This window comes from Epinephelus fuscoguttatus, linkage group LG3 (genome assembly GCF_011397635.1).
Source record: "Epinephelus fuscoguttatus linkage group LG3, E.fuscoguttatus.final_Chr_v1".
In the NCBI taxonomy this organism is placed as follows: Eukaryota; Metazoa; Chordata; class Actinopteri; order Perciformes; family Serranidae; genus Epinephelus; species Epinephelus fuscoguttatus.
In genome coordinates this window covers 2,080,130-2,105,955 of record NC_064754.1, presented here as the reverse complement: position 1 = coordinate 2,105,955, position 25,826 = coordinate 2,080,130, and the positions used below count along the sequence as shown (strand labels likewise).

At 42.3% G+C, this 25,826-nt stretch overlaps 1 protein-coding gene across 1 annotated transcript in view; it reads right to left on the bottom strand.

The window, feature by feature from the left end:
• The window catches only part of LOC125886157 (apoptosis-stimulating of p53 protein 2-like), a 44,473-nt gene that overhangs the window by 17,557 nt on the left and 1,090 nt on the right, over positions 1-25,826 (bottom strand). The window contains exons 2-5 of the mRNA XM_049572162.1: positions 7,510-7,657; positions 7,268-7,381; positions 1,567-1,643; positions 392-493 (exon numbers count right to left, since the gene is read on the bottom strand). Coding sequence (XP_049428119.1) covers positions 392-493; positions 1,567-1,643; positions 7,268-7,381; positions 7,510-7,657 — 441 coding nt within the window. The remainder of the gene's footprint in view (positions 1-391; positions 494-1,566; positions 1,644-7,267; positions 7,382-7,509; positions 7,658-25,826) is intronic.

Here is a 25,826-nt window from a genome sequence, read left to right as displayed (position 1 = left end):
ACCCTGATGAGGACCGCTGGTCCACTAGGAACAGTCTTAGTCGGTTGAAGCCCTAATTATTTCTATATATCTTTTTCTTTTCATTTCTGTTTTTTCTAATCACCTCATTACTAGTCTAGTCTTTAGTCATTACTAATGACTGTCAGATCAGCAAAACCCCGTCAAAGTCATATACTGCTGCTAGTGTATATGCAGTAGTCATATAACGATGGAAGAAGATGCACAAAGGCACTAAATGACAGTGCACGAGTTAAAGGAGCTGATGGGATCACATTTCACTGGATGTGTACCTTGTATAAATCCATGTGACAATAAATGACTGACTGATTGCTGAATAGTAGTAGTTTTATTGGCCAGTATCAGTCGCAGCATTAGCTGTGTAGTTTGGTACCTTGGAGGCCAGCAGCTGCTGCTGGGCGTTGATCTGCTGCTGCTGTCGGGCTGCCAGATCCTGCAGGTCGCTCAGCGTCACGTCCAGACGAGGAGCTGAGACCTGCAACACACACACACACACACACACACACACAGAGTCAGAGTTCACCTTCAAACACACATTAGCAAACTTCAAGAGATGTATACAGCGCAGTTTTCTCAACAAGACACAACTTTCTATCACGCTAAAACCACCCTATGTCCTACTGTACAATTCTATTTTTGCACCTGTTCAGTTTCTGTCATTTTATTAACTTTAACATTTTATCTATATTTTTGGCCATTTTATCAATATTTTTAAGACAGCTTATTAATTTTTTGGGGGCCATTTTTTCGAATTTTTTTTGTACATCTTTTAAACATAAGATAATACTTTTCTGACATTTATTAATATTTATCTGATATTTTACTAACCTTGTTTCCTGACATTTTAATCTCATGTTTTTGACATTTTACCAACTTTTTTGGACATTTTATCAATATTATTTCTAACAATTTTTCAGATAATTTTTTAATATTTTTCTGATATTTTATTACCTTTATTCCTGACATTTTAATCATATTTTCTGGACATTTTATCAACATTTTTTGGACATTTTATTAAAAGAATTTCCAGAAATTTTATCAACATTTTTTCAAACTTTTTTTTTTTAACATTTTTTAAGACAATTCAATACATTTTTTGGGCATTTTTTCCGACATTTTATTAACTTTTTTTTTCTTACATTTTATTCATTTTATCAATTTTGTTCAATATTGAACTGCAAAGACAGCTTTTGCCGATCCTATACAATATTAATTTATATCAAGAGACACATGTTCAAAACTCAAAACAAGGTTAAACTGGGCTCTTGGGTACAAGAGGACAACCACACTCTGACAACACCACCAAAGCTCCAACTGCTGCTTAAACCACGCTGTGTCCTACTTTACATTTCTATTTTTGCACCTGTTCAATAAACAGCACACAACATAAAAACCAGACAGGGGAAAGATTTTGCTTCTCTGTTGATGGACCTAGGCTAACTGTTTCCCTCTGCCTCCAGTGTTTGTGCTAAGCTAGGCTAAACACATCTGTGTACTGGACGCACAGAAACTGATCCTCTCATCTGCCTCTGAGTAAAAGCGTCTCACCCCATTCTCCAGACATCTCTCCACAGACGCTTTCACCTGGTTCCTCTTCATCATCTGATCTGCAGCTCTGGATCCACCTGGAAGAAGAAAACACGGTTAGCATCAATGCTAATTTTACCTTTCACCCATGTTAGCTGTGTGGCTCTACAGATAGTAGTGTCGACCGGTCCACACTGAAACGTCTTACAAACTGTTGGAAGGATTGCAGTGAAATTTGGTACAGATATCAATAGTTCCCCCGAAGATAAATCCTGATCCTCTGACTGTTCCTTTAGTGCCATCATCAGGTCAAAATTTTAATATGACCAATGCTTTGTTTATGACCAACCAGCTGCAAAACTAATGACCAGGCTCGAACTGGCCAATAAGGAATTCTAGCCAATGCCAAGAGGGCGGGCCCAGCTTGTGGGCCACGAGGTCACCACCAGCAATGCTGGAAAAAAAACTGTTCAGAAAAAAAGAGAGACCTGCACATGACGTTGGAACAGCCCATCTGATACTGTAAGATAGGTGCAGTTGTACCGGCCGTCGTCACCTCCTCTATCCCGCCAAGTGGATCAGTTTAATGTCAGAGGTCAAGCAGGAATTAAATGAAATCAAGACAGAAAGTGGGGAGTGAGAGGAATGTAAATACAAGTCATATAGATAAAGGAGCTAAAAACAAAAATGTGGAGCAGAAAAGGTCAGAGACAAAAAACCAAGTACTCGAGGCTGATGCTGCAAAATGTTGGTAGCGTTAGCAGCAGTGATAGCAGTAACAAGCGTCTGCCAGCTGCCCCAAACGAAGAGAAGGAAAGAAAGCCTGACAGAAATTTCATATTTTCAACAGCAGTAAGTGTTGTGCGACACTTTTCTGTCGTATCGTGCACCAGGAGATTCTGTTTTGTCGCCACAGTGACAGTAGTTTTACATCCACGCCGACTTTGACCTGCATTCAGCGTCTCTGTCCACAGAAGCAGCCGTCAGTCAGCTGCAGCTCCTGCAGAGCTGAGAGGACAGCGGCCGGTCAAACTGCCTCCACCAGGCCGACTGACAGCAGACAGTTACTGAACCAAAAACAGTTTTCATGCCAGCGCCATGGAATGAAATGAGCAGTGTTTGTATTTACTGATTAATGTTTCCCAGCCGACCGTAGTGAGTGAGGGGAACCTGCCGCTCAGAGACGGACTGGGAGCTGATCAGTTAATGAATAAATGGATAACAAGAAGTAGCAATGGGGTCGGTCCAAAGGAAACTTCTCTCGATGACACACAGTTATAGCTGTCCTTGTACACCCTCAAAGACACAAACAACTGGATACCCCACAATCCACTGCAGTTCAACAAGGACAAAATGTTTGTGGCCAGAAAAATGTTCACAGTCAGCCTCTCCTTCTGGAAATTACCACACAGTTAAGAATCTGGGTGTTGTGATTGATTCTAACATTAATTTCCAGAGCAACAAATGTAGATTCATTTGCCGCTGAAAACAGTCCCAAATAAAGTCACTATTTCTCCCTGTTTGTTTGATTTTAACAAACTGCGGTAAACTATATGTTTTTATGACTTCAGTGGGCTCGGAGATCCACAGACAGGAAGTCAGACGGTATTAAGAGACGGACTAACATGTTGTTGGTTTTTGAAGCTGCTCGTTGGATTTAAATAAAGTAACAGCAGCCGTGTCCTCTGAGGTAATGTTTGCTCTGCAGTGGTTTTACAGTGTTTCTGAGATCAGTCCTTGACCATGCAGGTTAAACACGAGCTGATGGAGCAAACTGTTTATCAGCCTCAGAGGGGATTTCCTTTGTTTTTAGGACAGAAAAACAAAATCTCAATCCTTCAAAAACCCCACAGAGCTCAGCAGCTGCACACTCAACTCTCTTGAGTCATAAGCTGATTATAGTTTGTCATCGACTGTAGTAACACTGAAGCTCCTCTGTTAGCGTACAGACGATCCTGCTGCTGATCTGCTCCGCGTTGCTGTCGAACCTCCACATGCAAGAAATACAACTGGATTACTGTGAACGCTCACCTGAAGGCAGTAGTCTGATTCAAGTGTTTATACTCTATGTTTTATTGTGAGACATTATCACTATGTTTCCTCTGGCTCTTTAGCCACCAAACGTTGGTGTTTTTATTGTCTGATTGCTGCTTCCTGTCAAGATAGTGCCATGAAAAGTGGTTGGTTTTTATCAAGACATTGCTGTGTTTCCTGTTCAGATAGCGCCATGAGAAGCTGTTGATTTTTAGAGAGACTTTGCTGCATTTCTGGGAGGGACAGTACCATAAAAAGTGGTTGATTTTAACAGAGATCTTGCTGCATTGCCTTGTGGGATAGTGCCATAAAGAAAAATGTTTTTTTGTTGTTGTTTTACAGAAACATTGATGAGTGTCGGTCCAGAGGAGTGCCTTGAAAAGAGGCTGTATTTAATAAAGATTTTGGTGCATTTCCTTGCGGGAAAGTGTCATAAGAAGCAGTTGTTTTTTAGCAAGACACTGCCGGGATAGTGCCACCAAAACTAGGTATTACAAGCCAAAACATGATCTTGTACTTACCATAACCACGTGGTTTTTGTGCCTAAACCTAACAACATGTTAACAACAGCGTCACTTAAAGTTAAAACTTATTTGCTACATAACAATGTGCAAATGTATCCGTGGTTTGCAGAAACATACAATGGCAACGTTCAGTGTTCTCAGTGATCCAACAGTCTGTCTGAAGATTCTCACACTCATTCTCAACAATGTTTGTTGCCTCTGCACATTTTAACGTTTGCACACGATTGTCCTGCTCCTCCACATGATGCAGCTCCTGAGAAGCACTTTTAGCACTAATTAAGATTACTCTGCAGTTTCTCAGCTACAACTTCAGCCAAATAAAACATCAGAGTTTCGCTGCTGACTGTGAACAAAATGGTTTCTACTAAATCTCTGCAGACAGGGAGAGACTGAAGTACAACATGGAATCACAAGTTTATCATAAGTTGAGGCTGTAATGCATTTTTCCTTTTGGAGCTGCAGCGATTCATTTTGTTAAATGTGTAGCTGAGACATCCTGACTACTGAACTGAATAGGAAAGAATAGACTAAAAATATCTCAGCTGGGCAGAAAATGACAATGCAAGCAGTATAAGCATAAATACAGGACTCATGACCAGAGTTGTACTCGAACACGTACGTCTCTGTGAAGCTGAGGTCAAACTGCAGAGCACTGAGTCAGAGTCGGAGATCACAGACAGGACGTCTGGCTGAGACTTGGCTCACAGAAATGGCAGACTTCACGTTTGACCTCGACCAATCACAGCTGGTCGTTCATCACAACATCCACGACTTACAGCGGTGTTCAGGAAGGAGCTGCCAGGTCTCTGCTCCACCTGAGAGCATCAGCGACATATTCCTCCTTCACTTCATCATGTTTAAAATGCAGCAAAGGCTCCTCACAGTCACGGAGCACGTCTCGGGAGATGACGCACTGGTTGCCTTTCACTATGACACGGGATCAAACCAGCGAATCCTGTGAGGTTGATGTTGTTTAGTCTGATTCAAGCGAAAATGGAGACTGGCAAAAACACCAGCCGCAGAGAGCGCAGAACTGTGAGGCGTGTAGCAACACAAAACCATCGAGCAGAAAGCTTCTTTCTCATTAAAAACTATTACAAAAATAATGCGCCTCCAGCTGCTAAAACGCTTTCTGTGTGATCAGGGCCTCAAACATTTTTCGACGCTCAATTTTAAATAGATAAATAATACTAGAAAACATTCAGTGTCAGATTTATAACTATGGATTTATTTAACCAAGTCACTGCAAAAGACACCGCGGTTGGAGGCGGCAGGATGGCTAACGTTAGCTTCTCGACTAATATTAGTAAGTCTCTCCTTCACATGGAGGTTAAGATGATATTAAACATTATAAATGGTATGTTGTATGTGGCATCATCAACCCCAGAGTTACCTCCTATAGTGTCCAGTATGTCAGACTTTTCTCATCAGTCTGGTTCAACACTTAAACCCTGTTTTCACGGTGCAGTTCAGTTCAGTTCAGTTCAGTTCATAGTTTCTGTCTCCACAGTGAAAGTTGTGGATGGTCCCAACAGAAGCGTTCCTTAGCGTCCCCATGTTTGGTCCCCCCTCTGTTGGGGTACCTAGCACACAGATCTGGTACTAAAAGGTGGAGCTAGAAACCCTGCAGTCTGATTGGTCAGTAGAGGACGCTCACTCTGGTTTTATGTAACCTCTGTTCATACATCAGTAAACTACAACTATAAAATGAAAGAGAAAAAAATAACTTCATTCACTGGGCCGACTGCCGGCAACTTTTAAGGTGGAACGTTAACTTGTAATGTTACTCAATGCATGAGTTGATGACGTGAATCCATCAGCACACCTTAAATTTCACTGTGACAACTTTGACCATCACTTTAGTTTTTATATGACACACACTTTTAGTAATGACTTTAAAAATATAGATTCATTTGGAGCGGATTATGTGAAGGTCATATATTCTAATCCTCACTTCCTGTGGGCTACAGCAACACTAAACCCCTGAGCTTGCCTGAGAAGGACTAAATGCACAAAGCTGCTATTTTGAAATATCCCATGGAGAGAGACTCTCACTGCAGCCTGTTCTATTTTGTTGTGAAAATGTGGGCGTGCAGCCTCGTTCTGTGGACGATAAACCAGGTGCAGACTTCCATCTGTGTCACCGCTGATGAGGAAATACAGCGAGTGCTGGACGGAGCAGTGAGTGACAACAACCCCGCCCACATTTAAGAGGACTGTCTGAACACACCGAGGGTCTAGGTACCATGTCTGAAGGCTTACTGCTGGTTCCAGTGGGACTGGACTGGAAGGGTTTGGTGGAGACGGGGCTGGTGAGGGGGACCGGTGCAGATCAGGTGGGAAAGTGTTAAATGTGCTCAGTTTGTTCTCAGACATTATGACGTCGGAGATCACATTTATTTTTCACTCAGGTTGTTCCGCTTCTCTGAACACAGTTAACTCACCCTGGGCACGTGATCATGTCAAGCTCTGTGACAGGACAAAAACACTTTGGTGAACACACATTGGTTGTCCCCTCAGCACACTCTGACGATTTAGTTACTCTAGAAATAACCCGTGCAGATTTTCCCCTCACTGACCAACAGTTGCCTCATAACTCCCTATGCAGGGAAAACCTGCTGATATCTTCTGTTCTTATTCAGCTGTTGCTCAGAGAGACATTTGTCTGTTTCTGTTGAACCATCGCACAGCGTTTTGTTTTCCATATACAGAACAAATCTTCAAACTAAATAACATCTGTTGGTAAAGAGGACTTTCTAAACCTTCATCAGAGACCGCTCAGACATTTAGAGGAGTCCTCTCACACATCTGACTGGATGTCATCAAACTCTGTCTCAACTGTATCATGTGTTTGTTTCCTTCAGCCCGCCTCTGGTCGGTCCAGCTCCCCTGCACTGCAGTCTTTATCTCTGTCAACGACCCGCTGTCTTCCTGTGGAGGACGTAGACGGTCTCTCTCACCTCATGGACACACAGGGAGTCACCAGCTGCTTCTTTTCATTTGTGACGAGTTTAGAGATTCACATTATCACCCTCCCTCCCTCCTCCCCGACCCTACCTCGCTCCACACAGGAACAAGACCCCTCACTGGCTTCCCACCTGTAAACCCATGACATCCTGCTGTAAGTGTTGAACCCTGCGCTGTGGTGAGCAGGTGTCTCCTACCTGACTCTCGTCCTGGAGCTCTCTGGTGACGCAGGAGGTAACGGACCTCCCCCCTCTGCTGCCCCCAGCGCTGCAGCACCTCCAACATCCGCTCGCCCTCTCCGACCACATGTTCTGATTAGTTAAAAAACATGGACATGAAAAAGGAGAAAAACATAAGCGTGAAGATGTTTGGACACGACTTACATTAAACGGTCTTTAGCCATCCCCGTTTGAATTCAGGCTGTTTTCTTTAAACTCACCTGAGCCTCTCCACATCTCGGCCAGGTAGCAGTCGGCCTCGCCCGGCTCCTTGCAGAGCTCCACCACATCTCTGCACAGCGTCTCCGGCGTGATGGGAACCTCGCTGAAGTGCTGGTCGTTGTTGCTGAGGTACACGGTGAGGAACATCTGCAAACACACAGATCACACACCAGACAGAGTGAGAGTCGTGCTACATTCATGTTCCCCACAGAAAACATCAGGTGAATGTCTGCTGGAGCCTTCCCAACACTCAGGTCATGTCCCCCGTGTTTATAGTTGCAAAGAATCTTATTGGTTGATTCCAGTATTTATAGAATGAGTATTTTATATCAGCCCCTTCGGGATGTTGAGACAGCCACAACACAAATTCAATCATACTCCATGAATTCTGCACAACCTTGCGATTTTGTTTCACCGAGCTCGGCACTCCCCTGCACACGTTTACCAACAAAAATTACTGCTAAACGCCGTGCAGTGCAATTCACTGATGCTCTGCATTAAAGCAGGGGTAAAGTGCTTTGTACCAACAAAGCAACAAGCGACAACAAGAAAAATCACCATGACAGAGGCGGCTGCATCCACACGTGTGCAGGTGCTGAAAGAATCACTAAGTTTGATTTAATGTGCAGGTTAGTGGTAACGTCTGTGTTTAACTCACAAACTCAGCACAGTTTTATTTTCACTGGAACATGTTGCCTTTGTGTGTTTATTTTGTTGACGAAAACTATGATGAAAATTTTTTTGTCAATGATTTTTTTCGTGACGAAAACAAGCTAAAAATAGATTTTGATAATAAAAACTAAGATGAAATCGTGTTTTATTTTCATCGATGAGACATGATGAAATTGTTAGTGGTGGACTATCGAACACTGAAAGAACGGCCGTGCTTGTGATGATCTTCAGATGCCTGATGAGCGACAGGCTGGTAAACTCCAGTAAATAGTCTGCACCAGGATGTTTGGGTTGGTGCGAGTTGTGAGCTGTAATTCAGCAGTAAATAATCAGCCGTGTGTGTCTGACTGTGGATGGTGGAGCTGCTGAATGGATCTGTGGAGTTTGTTAGTTGCAGCGGTGGCTGTTAGCAGCTAGCTCCGCTCGCAGCCTTCACAGCTTCACCCCGCAGGACTCCACTCAGTCCGGACTGGAGAAGGTTTGTGGGTTGATGGTGTTTGACAGGCAGGTAGGAGGCTCAGTTATCTGTGAGTGTAGCTGTGCTGTAAGTAAACAGTCTGAACTCAGATCAGTTTTCTCTGACAGAGATGAAAGTTTAGTTTGAATCACCAACTCTGTGAGAGGACACCAGTTTAAACCTCCAGACTAACATGTTGCACATGAAGAAACAAGTTATGTTTCTGCTTCTTAACAGTCACATGGATAAGTCAGAGTTTACAGTGAACCTGGGGACAAATCCTAGTTGGCTCACATTAGTTATTTGTTGAGAGCATAAATAGAGAGATGTTGAGCTTTTCAGATGATGATCAGTAAGTGTGTGCTCGTAAATCAGCCCTTAAACCTGTCACACATGAAAAGACTAAATCTAAAATCAGAATTAACACTGTACCAAACAAAGACGTTTTCTTTATTCTGCAGAATATCTCTGCAGCATGACACTATTCATGATTGACTATTCAATTTTAGACGTTTTTTCAGACACAAATCATCTTTAACAAATACTGCGCCTCCTGCGACTTAAAATTCCAGAAGCCATGTTGTGATTTTTAAAATTTTTTGATGAGCTGTTCGGCCCTAATGCACACACTGCACAGGTTGAAATTTGCACTGCACACACATCTTTTTCTCTGTCACCTGGAATAAACTCTGTGGATGCCTCCTGTCCACAGTCATTAGACTAATGAGTGTCAGTCACTCATCAGAGGAGACGCCCAGGTGGACCAGTGTCCCCTATCTGCACCTGTGTCTCTCTGACTAAACGCAGTGTCTGAACCAGGAAGTAAAGATAATAAAACAAAGGAAACAACAGAAAGAAGACGGCGACACCTTTGGGAGCTGGTGGAAAAACAACACACATAATAAACAACAGTTTCCTGTTTGTTTAAAACACCAGAATGTTCTTTAACAGACCGTGTTGACAGTTAAACCAGTATGTGATGTGAACCTGCCTCCTTCACCTCTATGGCAGCTTCCTGTTCTATTTAAGACTATAATAGATATTTGTGGACATAACTCCCATGATGCACTGGGCCATCTGTTACTCCAGCAGGGTATCTGCTGTCAGGATCGGAGCCAGATCGCCTCCCACAGCCCGCCAACCTGCACGGAGGCAGCGTTTCTCTGCCTTTATTCATCCTGAGAGGGTGGTGCTGAGCGATGACCGGCTCAGAGGCTCGTCGGAGGACGCTGAGCTGCATGTTCACATTCTGTGTGGAGCTGAGAGGAGGATTTGAACCCTCAACCTGAACCTGGTCTCTGTTTGACGTGAAAAATGCCGTGTTTGACCTCTCTGAAATGGACAGACAATGTCGGCTGTTACTGAGGTTAAAATGAAGCTCATGTTTAAAGGCTCCATTTGGTCCAACACAGAGCAGGTGCTTCTGGTGCGTAGAGAAATAAAACAGGCTCACACTTCTTTGTGGTAGAAACAAAGAATAAAAAGCTGTCCTGACATTACGATCTAAACGCTGGTGTTCCACAGGGTTGTTTTAAACTGTCCTTCACGGTTTCTGAAGATGTGAAAGTGACTCTGAGTATTTATTTTTGCCTTCAGCTCCTTCTGCTCTCCGTCTGTCTCTGAGCTGCTTCCATCTACAAGCCTGAAACAATCTGTTCCCTTTTTACCACAATGGAGTCGTTATTAATGCAGTAAGAGAACCATGTATGTACGAAAAGTTTAGAGATTGAAAAAATTCCAGGACAGTCAGGATCAAAATGTTGAGCAGAACAGCACAATTAAAGAACAACTGAAACATTCCCTCCTTCACATTGTCTACAGCCCAGTCCCCAGAGGAAACGTTGGCATTGTACGTTTCTGCAAAACATTGAATGTTTCATTTGCATGTTTTGTACGTATTACGTCCATGTCTCTGAAGTGACGTAGTTTAAGAGCTGACTTTGTCATCGGGAGGTGGATAGCATGACGACTAGAGGAGACGCCTGCCAAGCTGTCGCCTACTGTTCAACACCAGCAAACAACAAAACTGTTTATTTTGTTTTTAGCCACCAGACACATTTTTTTTTATTTTTTAACAGCAGCTTTTTAAGCACCAAATATGTGGGTAATTTTTTTTTTTGCCCCAAAAGTGTGTTAAGCAACCCGTGGCTGTTTTTCCAGCAGCTGTTTTTTCTTTTAGCCTCAAATAAGTTTTTTTTTCAAAGTGGCCCTTATGTATTTTTCCAGCCACTTTTTAGCCCCGCTTTTTTATTTTTTGGGCCACCTGTAGGTTTTTTTCCAGCAGCTGTTTTTCCAGTGGCCTTTTGGCCCCCATACCATGTTTTTTGGGGGGGTTTGTTTATTTCAGTGACCTGTAGGTTTTTTTGTTTGTTTTACAACTGTTTTTTTTGTTTGTTTGTTTTTTTGCGACCGGTAGGTGTTTTTCCAGCAGCTTTTAAAGCCTCCAGATGAGTTTTTTAACCCACGCTTGGATAAAGATCAATCTGACATTCAATCACAAATTCAAGTATTCTTTTGGTTCTTTTAAATCATGTTGTTTCTGCTTCCTAATGTGACCACAAAGCAGACAAAAAGTCTTTAATATATGTAGTTAGTGGAAGCATGGCGGCTGAAAACCGGATAAACCAGAGCTGCTTTCTTGTTTTTCTGAGCATATAGTTTTCTCACCTGGCAGCAGCAGATAAAATGGGAACCTGGCGGAGAGAAACTGGGATCAAGTCCACGGACTCGTCATCAAAGAGCTGAAACAGCGAGCTGAAAGCTTTCTGCTGAACACCAGGTCACACATCAGGGAGGATTCTGGGTAAAACAGCCAATGTTTGGCTTTTTAAATCGTAAATACTCTGGGGGAGGTTTGTGAAGGTAATATTCACTCTGTCAGCTTGGTCACATTCAAACTGAAGCTGAAGCAACCCTGCGGTCCATCAGCTGGTCTGCAGAGGTGGCTCATGGGAGATAAATTGTCAGCTGACGTAGCTTAATGTTATCGTCAACACTTAATATCAGTGACAGAGATATTTCAGTCTCTCTCTCTTCAGTCATTAAAAATAATAAAGTCAACAGACTCAGTGACAGAGATGAATTAGCCGGCCTGCTGTCCTACATACAGCTCTGAAGGAAAACTAGAGCGCCGCTGCCATCTTTCTTCAGGTTCATGCAAATGAAGTGGGTCACTGCCGTCAGTCACTGAACCGAGGTCGACCAGGAAACGCCGCGGCCAATCAGAGCAGGGAGAGGAGAGGCTGTCTGTCCCTCAGGACGACAACAGGGAGGGGGAGTGAGACCTCCTGTCGTCAGTGAGGCTGCTTATAGAACCCGAGGACAGACTGAAGGTGTCAAAAAAAAGAAGCATTTTTGTACTGAGAAAAGTGGCGAATCGAAAACCGCCCTGCTGTCATGAAACTCTGAGGACGTCAGAACAGACGGATCTGAACATTTGGACCTGTTGACCCGGTTTCCTGTATCCGGATACTTCCAGATTGTGTTGAGACAAAGTTTAGAGGACACAGTTCACACCTGATATTCAAAAGTATCTAAAGTCCATAGAGTGTGCACTGAAGCTCATACTTCACTCTCCTCATTTCTGACTCTCAGGCCCAGACACACCAAACCAACATCAAAGATCTAGCAGCGATGAAGTCTGACTGCTGTGTTGCTTAATGTTGCCTGTGTCTCAGCCAAAAAGTTGCACATGAACACACTGCAAAGACTACGGCCGACGGCAAACCAGCATGTACATGCTGCACCTGCATGAGAGGAAATATTTCTCTGCACAGCAGGCGGTGGCTCCATCACACCGTGACCTCCAGCATGACCTGGGGCGGTTTGCAGCTGAATGTGAAGTGGTCGGGATGAGAGTCAGCACCTCCAAATCTGAGGCCGTGGTTCTCTGCCGGAAACTGGTGGATTGCCCCCTCCAGGTCGGGAGAGAGTTACTGCCTCAAGTATCTCAGGGTCTTGTTCACGAGTGAGGGTAGAATGGAGCGTGAGATGGATCGGCGGTTTGGTGCGGCTTCTGCAGTGATGCAGGCGCTGCACTGGTCCATCAAGGTGAAGGCGAAGCTTTTGATTTCCTGGTCCATCTACGTCCCAACCCTCACCTATGGTCATGAGCTCTGGGTAGTGACTCAAAGAATGAGATCACAGATACAAGCAGCTGAAATGAGTTTCCTCTGTGGAGTGTCTGGGCTCAGCCTTAGAGATAGGGGGAGGAGTCAGACATCTGGAGGGAGCTCGGAGTAGAGCCGCTGCTCCTTCGCGCTGAAAGGAGTCAGTTGAGGTGGTTCAACATCTGATCAGGATCCTCCTGGGCGCCTCCTGTTAGAGGTGTTCTGGGCACGTCCCACTGGTAGGAGGCCCCGGGGCAGACCCAGAACACACTGGAGGGATTACATATCTCATCTGGCCTGGGAACACCTCAGGGTCCTCCAGGAGGAGCTGGAAAGTGTTGCTGGGGAGAGGGACGTCTGGGGTGCTTTGCTCAGCCTGCTGCTCCTGCAACCCAGCCCCGGATAAGCGCATGAAAATGGATGGATGGATGGATGGACAGCAGGCATTGGTCGTCTGAATTCATCATTCAAAAAGGGAAACCAGAAGACCAACAGAACGGATTCAAGACGCTGGTTAGTAAATTGAGACCTGTCCCCAGGATATGGAGCCAATTTTTGTAGTGGCCTTAAGTGAAATCACAGTTCATGAGTCGGTGATGTCACTGGGCCCAAAAAGACAAAAGACTTACACTGGGAAAGATTTTTTTTTTTTATGTTAACTCTTTCCCAGCCATTGATGAGATTTTCCGGCAATCACTGTTTTCACTGATATAAGATAGGGACCTCATGTTGTCAAATAGAACAGCACTGCCACGTCCAAAATGAATAAGATCCGCTGGAAACCTGAAGAACATATAGAAGCTTGTAAACTGCATGAAAACGCCGGCGCGGACGGAAAAGTTTACAGTTGCACAAGCCGTGGAGATGTTGATGTACTCAGACTCTGACACTCCCTGTTTCGATCAACATTCTGAAGCAAACGAGTTTGGTGGGACGAAACGGGATCTGCATGACTGCAACACACGGACAAGACGAGCACAGAGGAGACGGAGACAACAGGACACTGAACGATCACTGAATGTGACGACGTGTTCTGCTGCACCTCAAAGAGAATTTTATTTTACTCATCATTATTATTATTTTCATTTCTACAATTCAGACTGACGTAAGAAAATGAGGAAAAAACAAAAATGTAAGATTTTATACTTGAAAATGACTCTTTGACAAAAATGCATTTTTCTCAGCTTTTAGTCTGAAATGTTTTTTTTCCATGAAAATGCACAAATTTAATTGTTAATTAAAAAAGAAATAGAATAAGATAAAATAAAATGTTTTGAGTAAAAACAGAGGGTCTGTTCTTTAGTTTCATGTTCTTACTGTTTACATATTCGTAGAACAAATTATTCTGTGGGTCTTGAAAAATTAGTGAATATGATCAAAATGCTGGAAACTTAAGAAATAATACTCTGGCTGAGAGAGTGTTAAAAATGATACCGATATTATTGTGAACGAGATGATATGACACACCCCTACCGTCAAGGACCCGTTTATTTTAACACGTGCAGGTACACTGTTTGTCCATAATTCAGCCGTTAGTGTCCATTCATCAGTTTTAGTTTCCATGTTACGAACTCTTCCTGATGCCATCCTTCACGAAAACTGTTTTCTTACCCCGTCACACACCTGCTGCCCATCACCTGACCTTACCTACATAACCTGTGTTACCTGTTGTAGTGCGGCACCTCATGTACAAATAACAAACTGCATCTATTTACATGAAGTCACCATCATTTAAACATGAATTAAAACAGATACAAAGAATGTTACTGAGGTCCAACAGTGATGGACGCTCACTGACGACCTGAGTCATTTCCATAAACACCCAGAACAGGTGACTCTGTAATCGAACCTGGTTCTGTCTGTCCGTCTGCCTGTCTGTCTCTCTGTCAGTCAACAGGCCGCGGCCTCATTAAACTCGTGAGACTGCGGCTCTTAATCCAGCCAGGAATTAGTGCAGCATCACGCAGCTTAATACCAGCGAGCAGCCCACACCAGCCCTCCGCTGCGAGGGGGGAAATTAATGAACTCTGTCTTCTGTCTGAAACACGTCAGCAGCTTCTTGAAAAACAACCAGGATTCATCAACACTCGTAATCCTGTCACCGACCGCTCAGCTCCTGAGACGCCTCACACAGTTTAACAACAGGCCTCTTTTCAGGGGGACGTTGTTTCTGATTAACGTGGTGTTTTAATATTGTGTTATAATCTTTGTTTCTCTGTTTTTGTTTTGTGCACGTCACAATAAATGTTGACACTCAGAATTGGTGCAGACTGAAATGCATCAGAGTAACCGGCTGTATGTGTGTATCTCTTTCATGCACAGCACTCCCACACTGATGGCACACAGCCTCCATGCAAAGTGCTGATCTGACAGTTTGGAATTTGAATCATATCTTTTGCCAGTTTTGTCAAACACTGGCTTCTTCTGTTAAATTTTTAAAAAGAGGACATTGTAGAAAAACATGTTTTTTATATTTCTAAAATAAGGATGTCAGAGAAATTTAAATCCTGATTAAAAAGACTTCACTTCATATCTGTCGTCCTGAACCTCTGCTGGACTTTTGCTGAATCTTTAGACTCATCAGTTGTACTTTTTTATTCAATAAATATTGCTTATATTTTGTAGTTATATTGCAAAGATTCTGTACTTTTTAATCACTGATATTTATTCTCTTATTCATGCTTTGTTTTAGCCTGGAAATCCAGAGTCAGATCTAGAAAGATTTTGAGTCTGGCCCTCACCGATGCACCCTTCCTACCCAAGGGGCGGCACTAGCTGAGGCATTTCAAATGCCGCCGCACGCAGTTGGATAGCACGATGGCCAATCAGAGCAAAAACAAGGTGACATATTCATTGCCCTAAGCCCCATGTGTTTGCCGACCAGTGGGGCTAACTGATATATTACGCTTTTGCCGTATCCCGTCGGCAACACGTCAAAAACGTCCTTCCTGGCAGTGAAGGCTTCTAGGGCAGTCTTCTGTTCCTCTCTCAGGAAAAAGATAAGTGTAGTTGGCTTAGCGTTTCTTCCAAAGCTAAACTGAATAGACGCGGTCCTTCGGCAGCGGCCATCTTGGCTGTTTACTTTTCAACTCCAACAGCGCAGCGCTGTCCTCATCATGTTACGCCCGCCCAGAGCCCGCCTCTGTCAGACAGACTGATCTGATTGGTCCGATGGCGATTCAGCGGGCTCTGCTCGTCGGGGCCAGATCCCCGTGCAGAGCAAATTAGAATTTGCTGGGGGGCGGGACATCTGGATTTCCAGGTTAGCTTTGTTTCATTCTTTGTAAACATGTGTGAAGTCTTTTTAAAGGTGACACAACTGCAATTTAAAAGTTAAAGACGAGTTGAAAAAAGCTTCAGTTTTTCACTCTTGATGTACAAACAATTTATTTTTGGTCAAATCTTAAATGAGATGTAGAATAATGATGAAACATTAGTATTTTAAGCTCAGATTTATTCATGTATGTACTTATTTTTTACTGATGGAAGCGTTCGTCACACATGATGTGTCCAAGGACCATCGGAAAATCCAACATTCATCTCTGTTTTTACAGTTTCTGGCTGATAAAACGAGTCATTTTGGCAATTTTTAAAGGAAACACGTCTTCAGCAGGTTTGGAAAGTTTTCTTTAAAATTGGTGGTTAAATAAATACAACCAGTTGAATGTGTAGGCCCCTCCCCTGAGCCAAAATAAAAGTGCCTCCTCAGCACTTAAAAAATGATTAGACATGCCTCCCCTTTCTGCACCCTCCCTCCCCTCTCATAAATAACGAACAGTCCCTAACAGAGCTTTTTTTTAACCCTGCAGTATTACTTTTCACTCACGTTAAATATCTCAATAGTTCTTTTCAAATAATCTAAATAAATTAAATTGTATTTTTTATTTATTTTAAACAAAGTAAATAATACATTTGATTTATCAGTTTATTATCTATATTTTATTTTACTATTTATTTCATGTTTTCATAAATAACAAACACTCCCCTACTGTCACTTTACCTTGAAATATTTGTCCCATGTGTGTATAATTTTCTTCTTTTTTTTCCTAATTCTATTCTTGGTTCAGGTTTTTATATACCTCTTAAAATAATAACGGTCATCTTATCTGATTTAAAGTATTTTATTTTTTAGTATCAAAGACTTAAATGTATGAAATCTGATCTGAACATCATCAGACATGAGAGGCGACAGCAGTGAACGGAGCAGAGTGAAAATATAAATTTCATTTGTTAGTAAAATGAATGATTAATGTTTTCATTCAGAGCTGGTGTGTTTGCTTCTGTTTCTGCTCGGGGGAAACGTGGCGGCAGCTGGCACGCTGCAGGTCACAGCCCAAATGTTTTGTAGGCTGGAGCCATATGGCCGACAGCGTCACGTGACACAGCAAGATTGGATTAACGACACACACAAACACACACACACACACACACACACACACACACACAGGCGCACACACTCACACAGCCTGCTGTTCAGGATACAACCACAGTCAACAACATCAACACAGGACGCCTCCACTGTTGACACTGAGCTCTGATGCTGTCCTCTGATTGGCCGCCTGCCGTATGTTAATCATACATTGAGCTCATTCAGACTCATTTCAGTCACTAATTAGCTCGTTGTGTTGTTTCAAACTCCGGCTCGTCTCTGTGGGTAATGGACAAACGCTTCGAGGTTCACAGAGAGGTCACTGACTACAACAATTAACCGACTGACCCACAGTCAGGCTCCCCGCCGCCTGTCTGACGAGATGCCTCTAAACCTTCCAGATCAACTCCAGTCATCGTGACACTTGTCATTTAGGTCTCGGCTGTCCACACTGACTTCTAACAAATGAAGCACGAGCTGCTCACGTGAAGTTAAACAGACTGACAGGTGACTCATCTGCGACGCTTTTTTCTTGGTGTCAAAAGAACTCGTCAAGAAAGTGCTGTCACCTGTCTTTGATGTTTGAAAGTTAAAGACGAAATCCTAGAGCTGAAGAAAGCCTCAGCGTTCGTCACAGATGATGTGTCCAAGGACCGTCGGAAATTTGAAAATCCAACGATAATTTCTGTTTTTACAGCTCTGGCTGTGATGAATCATATCATTTTGGCAATTTTTTAAATGAAACATGTCTTCGGCAGGTTTGGAAAGTTGTCTTTAAAATTGGTGCTTAAATAAACACAAAATACAACCATATACATCTGTAAGCCCCTCCCATAAGCTAAAATAAAAACCATAAGTCCCTCCCCGGTGCCTAAATAATTATTAGACATGCCTCCCCTTTCTGCACCCCCCTCCCCTCTCATAAATAACAAACAGTCCCTAACAGAGCTTCTTTTTTGTTTTTTACTCTGCAGTATTACTTCTTTCACTCACGTCAAGTATCTGAATACTTGTTTTAAATAATTTACATAAATTAAATTATATTTTTTATGTATTTAAAATAAAATAACACATTATGTATTTTACATAAAACATTTTTTGCTCTGTCGTGCAAACAATTTGTTTTTGGTCAAATTTTAAATGACATGTAGAAAAATGTGATGAAATATCAGTATTTCACCCAGGTGGGTTTTTTTGTTTGTTTTTTAATGACGGAAGCATTCGTCACACATGATGTGTCCAAGGACTGTCTGAAATGTGAAAATCCAACATTAGTTTCTGTTTTTACAGCTCTGGCTGTGATGAATGGTGTAATTTTGGTGCCAGTAAACATGTCTTCAGCAGGTTTGGAGAGTTGTCTTTAAAATTAGTGGTTAAATAAATACAAAATACAACCATATAAATCTGTAAGCCCCTCCCAAAATATAGCTAAAATAAAAACCATAAGTCCCTCCCCGTGCTTTAGAAATTTAGGTCACAGGTACAAACAGCACAAAACAGGTTGGTCTTGTCCAGCAGACATCACTGGACGTGCAGCAGTGTTTGATGCTGTTTGTCCACACCACAGTTTGACCTCCAGCTTCACACCAATCTGAACCAGACCAGACAGGTTCAGGTGTGAGAGCACCTTGTGATGCCTCATCAGTGGTCAGAATCAATGAACAGAAAACTGCTCTGTAACATCCTCACAAACACCGGAACAACACATCAGATTTTATCGTCAGGTCTGAGACATTCACGTCAGCGTCAGGCTGGTTTGTTAATGAACATGAAGGTTACAACTTCCCTGCTGTAGTTTCCCCGCTCGTCGTCTGAGGAATACTAACACAATACTGTTCCCATATGACCTTGAACAGCTCGTGTGTGTGTGTGTGTGTGTGTGTGTGAGTTTCTGGTCACTGTGGCAACAGTAACCAAGCAGCAAGGCGAGCTCCGCTGAGCCCTGCCTGCAAGATGATGAGGACGTAGTTTAATGATCAGGGCGTGCTGCGTTTTAAAGGAAGCAGGGATGAAACGTTGCGGGATCACTGTGCACGAACACACGCTGACACACCGGCAGCAGCTTCACCTTCAGCGTCACACAAATGTGAGCTGGGAGTAGTTTGTTGTTCTCCTGTTGTCAGTCATTGTCTGGATGTTACACACTACTGTCTGAATAACAATAAGCTCTGTGCGCAGGGGTGCTGGGAAGAGAAGTTCAGCTCAGTTTCCTCAAACACACCTTCCTCCTCCACCTCATCATGTTCCTCATTTATCATTTAACATGCACGGGAAGCAGAACTGATCATACACGCAGCTGGAAAACACACATTTGATGCCTAGCAGACACTGGAGGACTCTGAAAAGACTTTAACACCCGAAGGCAACGTGAGGTTTTAGTCACACACTGTAAGATTGTATCTTGCAGGGTCACTATTAGCAGCCTACCACTGGAAACCAAAATATCAAAGTCCATCGCAATATTGAACAAGAAAAAACACACCCTTAACTTAAAATCATGACATATATTTCATCGTTCTTTGGGGAAGAACATGTTAATGGATCACAAATCTAATCTACTTGCTTCAGAGGAGAGCCATCAGAATCATAAACACAAACTGACAAATAAATGATTCATTAATTCACATGCACTCAACTTGTAGATTTTAAAACATCATCACTGACGTACAAAGTGCACAGTAGCATGTTGGCAGACTGGATCCAGAGGTTGTTTCAAATAAGAGCAGAACAAATGTGAAACAAAGATGTGTTTCAGTGTGTGGAGGAAATGTGTGGACCGATTTAGAGACAGAAATTAAAAAAAAAAGACTACCCGAGCATTTGAATTTCATAAGTTGGAAAACGGCAGGAAAAAAAAAAAAGAAGCCAAAACTCAACTTAACTATTTCCCATCATGCTCCTGGTGGAAAATATTACGCCAAACTCCATTTAAAGGGACAGTTCAGATATTTTGCAGTGGGGTTGTATGGTGTACTTATCCATAGTCAGTGTGCTACATACAGTAGATGTCAGTTTGGAGAAGCAGGCTGGAGTCTGACATTGAAGCTAAACAATCAACTGCTGTGGACGAGGTCAGCAACAAAACAGATTTTAGCCACCTGAAATAACAGTCCCACATTAAAAAAAATCAATGTCAGTGTAAGAAGGGAGAATGAAGACGTTATTTTGCTCTCTCTTCAAAGCCAGACTACATTGAGAAAAACAGTAATTTTAACTCGCTGAACACAGGAGCTGCTGGTCGACTGCTGCCTCGGTCAGTTAGTGCGTTTGTCTTATTGTGTGAATTTGGCTTTTAAAAGGGTTACTTCAGATTCACCGAAGTCACACAACAACACAAACTAACTAACTGATCGAAGCAGCAGTCGACCAGCAGCTCCTGTGCTCAGCGAGTTAAATTTACTGTTTTTCTCAATGGAGTCTGGTGGCTTTGACGAGATCATAGGCAGGGAACTGAAGACATCAATGGCCTCTCCATCAGATAAGGCCGCCTGACGGAGAGGTAAAGAGGTGGAAATACTCTTAATATAGCGTACACAGTTTTTTTAGGTGGCTGAAACACATTTTGTTGCTGTCCCTGTCCACAGCAGTACGATGCTTAGCTTCTGGGGCTGTGCTCCAGCCTGCCTCTCCAAACTGGGGGTGTGCCGACTGACATCTACTGTATGAGATACACTGACTATGGATAAGTTCCCCATAAAACTCCAAACTATCCCTTTAAAATATATGACGTATTAACAATTTCTGTCCGCAAAACACACTAGTAGCACAAAATAGAAGGTGTCATATGTCAACAGTATTCGTTAATTCTACATCAATAAAATTCATAAAGACAAACTGTATTTGTGTACACGCTTTTGGATTTTATCGCCTGACTCACTACCAGCCTACGTTGGTCAGCTCAGCTATTGTAGTGGGAGCAGACTGTGGGAACGAGAAGTGAAGCATCTCAGAAATTAAGATTCCTCACTAAAATAAGTGCTGGGTTGTGGATCAGATAGAAATTAAACACCAGCTCTTGTTCACTCCACAACTCCAGCAGTTTACTGTCTACCTGCTTTGTGGCTTCCTGTTTGGTGCTGGAGAGAGCGCAGCTATTGTTTGTTGACAATGTTCACGTCATTTAACTTCATGATTAAAAAAAAACAAGGCTAAAAACTTATAATACTATTTAAAGCCCTGTTTCCACCGAGCAGCACGGCACGGCTCAGTTTGGCATCTTTTCCGTTTCCAACAGCAGCGTTCCTTAGCGTCCCCATGTTTGGTCCCCCCTCTGTTGGGGTACCTAGCACACAGATCTGGTACTAAAAGGTGGAGCTAGAAACCCTGCAGTCTGATTGGTCAGTAGAGGACGCTCACTCTGGTTTTATGTAACCTCTGTTCATACATCAGTAAACTACAACTATAAAATGAAAGAGAAAAAAATCACTTCATTCACTGGGCCGACTGCCGGCAACTTTTAAGGTGGAACGTTAACTTGTAATGTTACTCAATGCATGAGTTGATGACGTGAATCCATCAGCACACCTTAAATTTCACTGTGACAACTTTGACCATCACTTTAGTTTTTATATGACACACACTTTTAGTAATGACTTTAAAAATATAGATTCATTTGGAGCGGATTATGTGAAGGTCATATATTCTAATCCTCACTTCCTGTGGGCTACAGCAACACTAAACCCCTGAGCTTGCCTGAGAAGGACTAAATGCACAAAGCTGCTATTTTGAAATATCCCATGGAGAGAGACTCTCACTGCAGCCTGTTCTATTTTGTTGTGAAAATGTGGGCGTGCAGCCTCGTTCTGTGGACGATAAACCAGGTGCAGACTTCCATCTGTGTCACCGCTGATGAGGAAATACAGCGAGTGCTGGACGGAGCAGTGAGTGACAACAACCCCGCCCACATTTAAGAGGACTGTCTGAACACACCGAGGGTCTAGGTACCATGTCTGAAGGCTTACTGCTGGTTCCAGAGGTGCTGGACTGAAAGGGTTTGGTGGAGACGGGGCTTTAAACATGTTAGGTTTTTACTGGAACATCAAGACGAGAAACAGACTGAGTTTTATGACCACCTCACTCCAACTGATGGAGATCTCAGAAGCGCACCAGCCAAGTTAAAGCTCTCATGATTTTATTCCAACATTGGAAACTTCTCGGCGATGATGAAATCGCTTGAGAAGTTGAAAAGCTGGTTTAAAACATTTAGGCCTCAGTGGACACTCTGCAGATTTAATTTGCTGCCATGAGTGAATCCAACAGTTCTGATTAAATGAACCGACCCTGAGGTGAAATGTTGGTGCAAACAAACCCAACAGTTCACTCAGTTTTAAATACGACACAACTTTGAGTTGCGCTGCTTCAAAATGGGAAACACAACACTGGCACACACACACGTGCAGTTTGCGGCAATGTGACCGGTCACTTGTGATTTTTTTTATGCTTCAAAGTTGATGGTTTGCACCAAGTTTCAGCCGCAAGTATCTGCACATACGTTCTTCTAAACACTAATTCTGACCAAAACATGTGGCCAGGTCATCATCAGCTGAAGTTCAGGCAGGTGTTTGTAAAATTATCTGTTAAAAACCTCTGGAGAGGAACTGACTTGGAGCTGAAGACAAATCGCTTGGTTGGACTTTGATTCAAGATGTTTTACCGTTGATTGAAATCTGCTTCCCCCTCGAGCAGGGTTTCCCTCTGCGCTGCCCTTCGTGACTGCGGTCAGGGCTTAAAGGATAAGTCTGAGGATATTCTACATTTTTCTTCTTGTCAGCTTATCCCAGAAAAACACCCAAACCAACACTGAATGTATCTCCTGACAAGTATGGTGTTTCTACTGCCTCATGTATCTCCTTTCTCCTCTGTCGTTAAAAACACGTTTTTGGTGGGAAGTACACAGGTGAGCACCAGACGCCATTTTTCACACCACTATTGCTCTTCACTTTTTATGCACGATTACTAAAATCCTCACAAGTGGCCTTATTGTTCCAGTGAGCATATTGTAAAGGTAAAACAAGGACTTTTCTTGGGATCTCCTGTCATGTTTTTGCATCACAAAGGTGTTCAGACTAAATGCAAATCTCATTTTTCGTGCACACAAAGTCAATGCAAAGACGCGAATAGACACAAATTTGCACGGGGTGCACTGACGTGTTTCGGCGTGAGCAAAAAGACAGACAGGACAAAAAAGCAGAGGGCTCGGAGCAGACTGAGTGAAGCCTCTGGACCACATGGTAAGTTCTGAAACTATGTATTTGCTGCTTGATTCCAGCTGCTGGTTGTACTTTTCTACCAACCAAGCTGGCAATAACGTTAGCGTTAGCGTTAGCTGGCTACGTTACTGTCCCCATGGGAAATTTGACTTGGACTCTGCAAAGCTGGACCCATCAACACATATGGACACACACCTCCAGCAAACACATGACACCACAGAGCATGTAAACATACAACAACACAACCAGCACATGAATACACACCTGAGGCATCAATCAATCAGTCAGGTTTGGTTTTGTTCTGCAGTCCAGCCTCTGTAACCTCGGCTTATTTTAGGCTGACCTCTGTATCGCCTACCGTGCAGGATATGGGATGGATCACAGAGGATTCTCTTTGCCTCTGTAACGTGGGTTAATGTATTCGTGCGAGTAACGTGAGACAAACATTTTCCTTTGTTTGGTCTGAATACCTTGAGAGACTCTGAGCAGTGTGAGGAAGGACGGAGTGCGACGAAGACTCAAACCAGGACGTCACTCTGATCCACCAGGACTAAGATCCAGAATGCCGAACAGTTCAGAGGCAGTAAAACGCAGGATTTAGCAGCACTGCAGTGTGGATGAAAAGGTCAAACTCCTCCTGCTCCTTTAAAACCAGGGGAGTATCTCCATTCAGACTGAAGACAATGGTACAATGCTGGTGTTCTATTATTCGTGGTGACATACCCAGAGCTGATCTCACAGCGTCTGGATGTGACGTTTAAAGGTTGGACGATGAGCTTTCAGTCAGGTCACAAACACAGAACAGTAACAGCTCCTCAGATCTCCACCTGCGATCACTCTGATGTTACCGATCCAGGAGGTCATGTTTTCCTCTTTAAATCCTGACTTGGTATTGTAAGCCTCTGACTGGCCAAATTAAAAAACAACTGACAGATAACCCGCCCTCTCCAGCTTGCACATCAGAATCAGAAATACTTTATTGATCCCCGAGGGGAAATTGCGTACATGTGTACGTCTAAGGCGGAATTTATACTTCTGCATTGAATCGACGCCGTACCCTACGTCATAGCCTGGCGTGCACCTCCCCAGAAATGTAACTGCACGTCACAGTGACGCAGACCTCCTGTCTGTCTCTGTAAGCTGAAACCATTTCCCTCAGTGGAAACAAAGCTTTGATTTACTTTAATTAACAGATAAGAAACAATAAATTGTGAAGACAATAAAGCCTCCACTAAAATAGCATTTTAAGTCTTGTGTGTGTGATTTATCCTGGCTTCATATGAGCAGAGGACATCTCTGCTAGCTGCTAGGCTAATTTATACAATGTAAAATGCCATAGGCTTGTGCTAATAACGTTAGCATGTTGTATTTGTGGGGAAAATGTGTCCAGATAAAGACAAGTGTTTGTCTGTGAATGCTGCGAGTTATAGTGAAGCTGATTTGTGTTTGAAACTGTCTCTATTAAGCCATGTTTAATGTGTGTTTAATGTGTGTTTATTGTGTCTTTAATGTGTGTTTAATGTGTGTTTATTGTGTTTTTAATGTGTCTTTAATGTGTTTAATGTGTGTTTAATGTGTTTAAAGTGTCTTTAATGTGTGTTTAATGTGTTTAATGTGTGTTCAATGTGTTTAATGTGTCTTTAATGTGTGTTTAATGTGTTTAATGTGTCTTTAATGTGTGTTTAATGTGTGTTCAATGTGTTTAATGTGTCTTTAATGTGTGTTTAATGTGTTTAATGTGTCTTTAATGTGTGTTTAATGTGTATTTAATGTCTTTAATGTGTCTTTAATGTGTTTAATGTGTCTTTAATGTGTGTTTAATGTGTATTTAATGTCTTTAATGTGTCTTTAATGTGTCTTTAATGTGTTTAATGTGTCTTTAATGTGTGTTTAATGTGTTTAATGTGTGTTTAATGTGTGTTTATGTGTCTTCAATGTGTCTTTAATGTGTTTCATGTGTGTTTAATGTGTGTTCACTGTGTGTTTAATGTGTGTTTGTGTGTTTAATGTTTTTAATGTGTGTTTAATTTGTTTAATATGTTTAATGTGTGTTTGTGTGTTTAATGTTTTTAATGTGTGTTTAATTTGTTTAATATGTTTAATGTGTGTTTGTGTGTTTAATGTTTTTAATGTGTGTTTAATTTGTTTAATATGTTTAATGTGTGTTTGATGTGTTCAATGTGTGTTTGATGCGTGTTTAATGTGTTTAATGTGTCTTTAATGTGTGTTTAATGTGTTTAATGTGTGTTTAATGTGTTTCATGTGTGTTTAATGTGTGTTTATGTGTCTTCAATGTGTCTTTAATGTGTTTCATGTGTGTTTAATGTGTGTTCACTGTGTGTTTAATGTGTGTTTGTGTGTTTAATGTTTTTAATGTGTGTTTAATTTGTTTAATATGTTTAATGTGTGTTTGTGTGTTTAATGTTTTTAATGTGTGTTTAATTTGTTTAATATGTTTAATGTGTGTTTGTGTGTTTAATGTTTTTAATGTGTGTTTAAT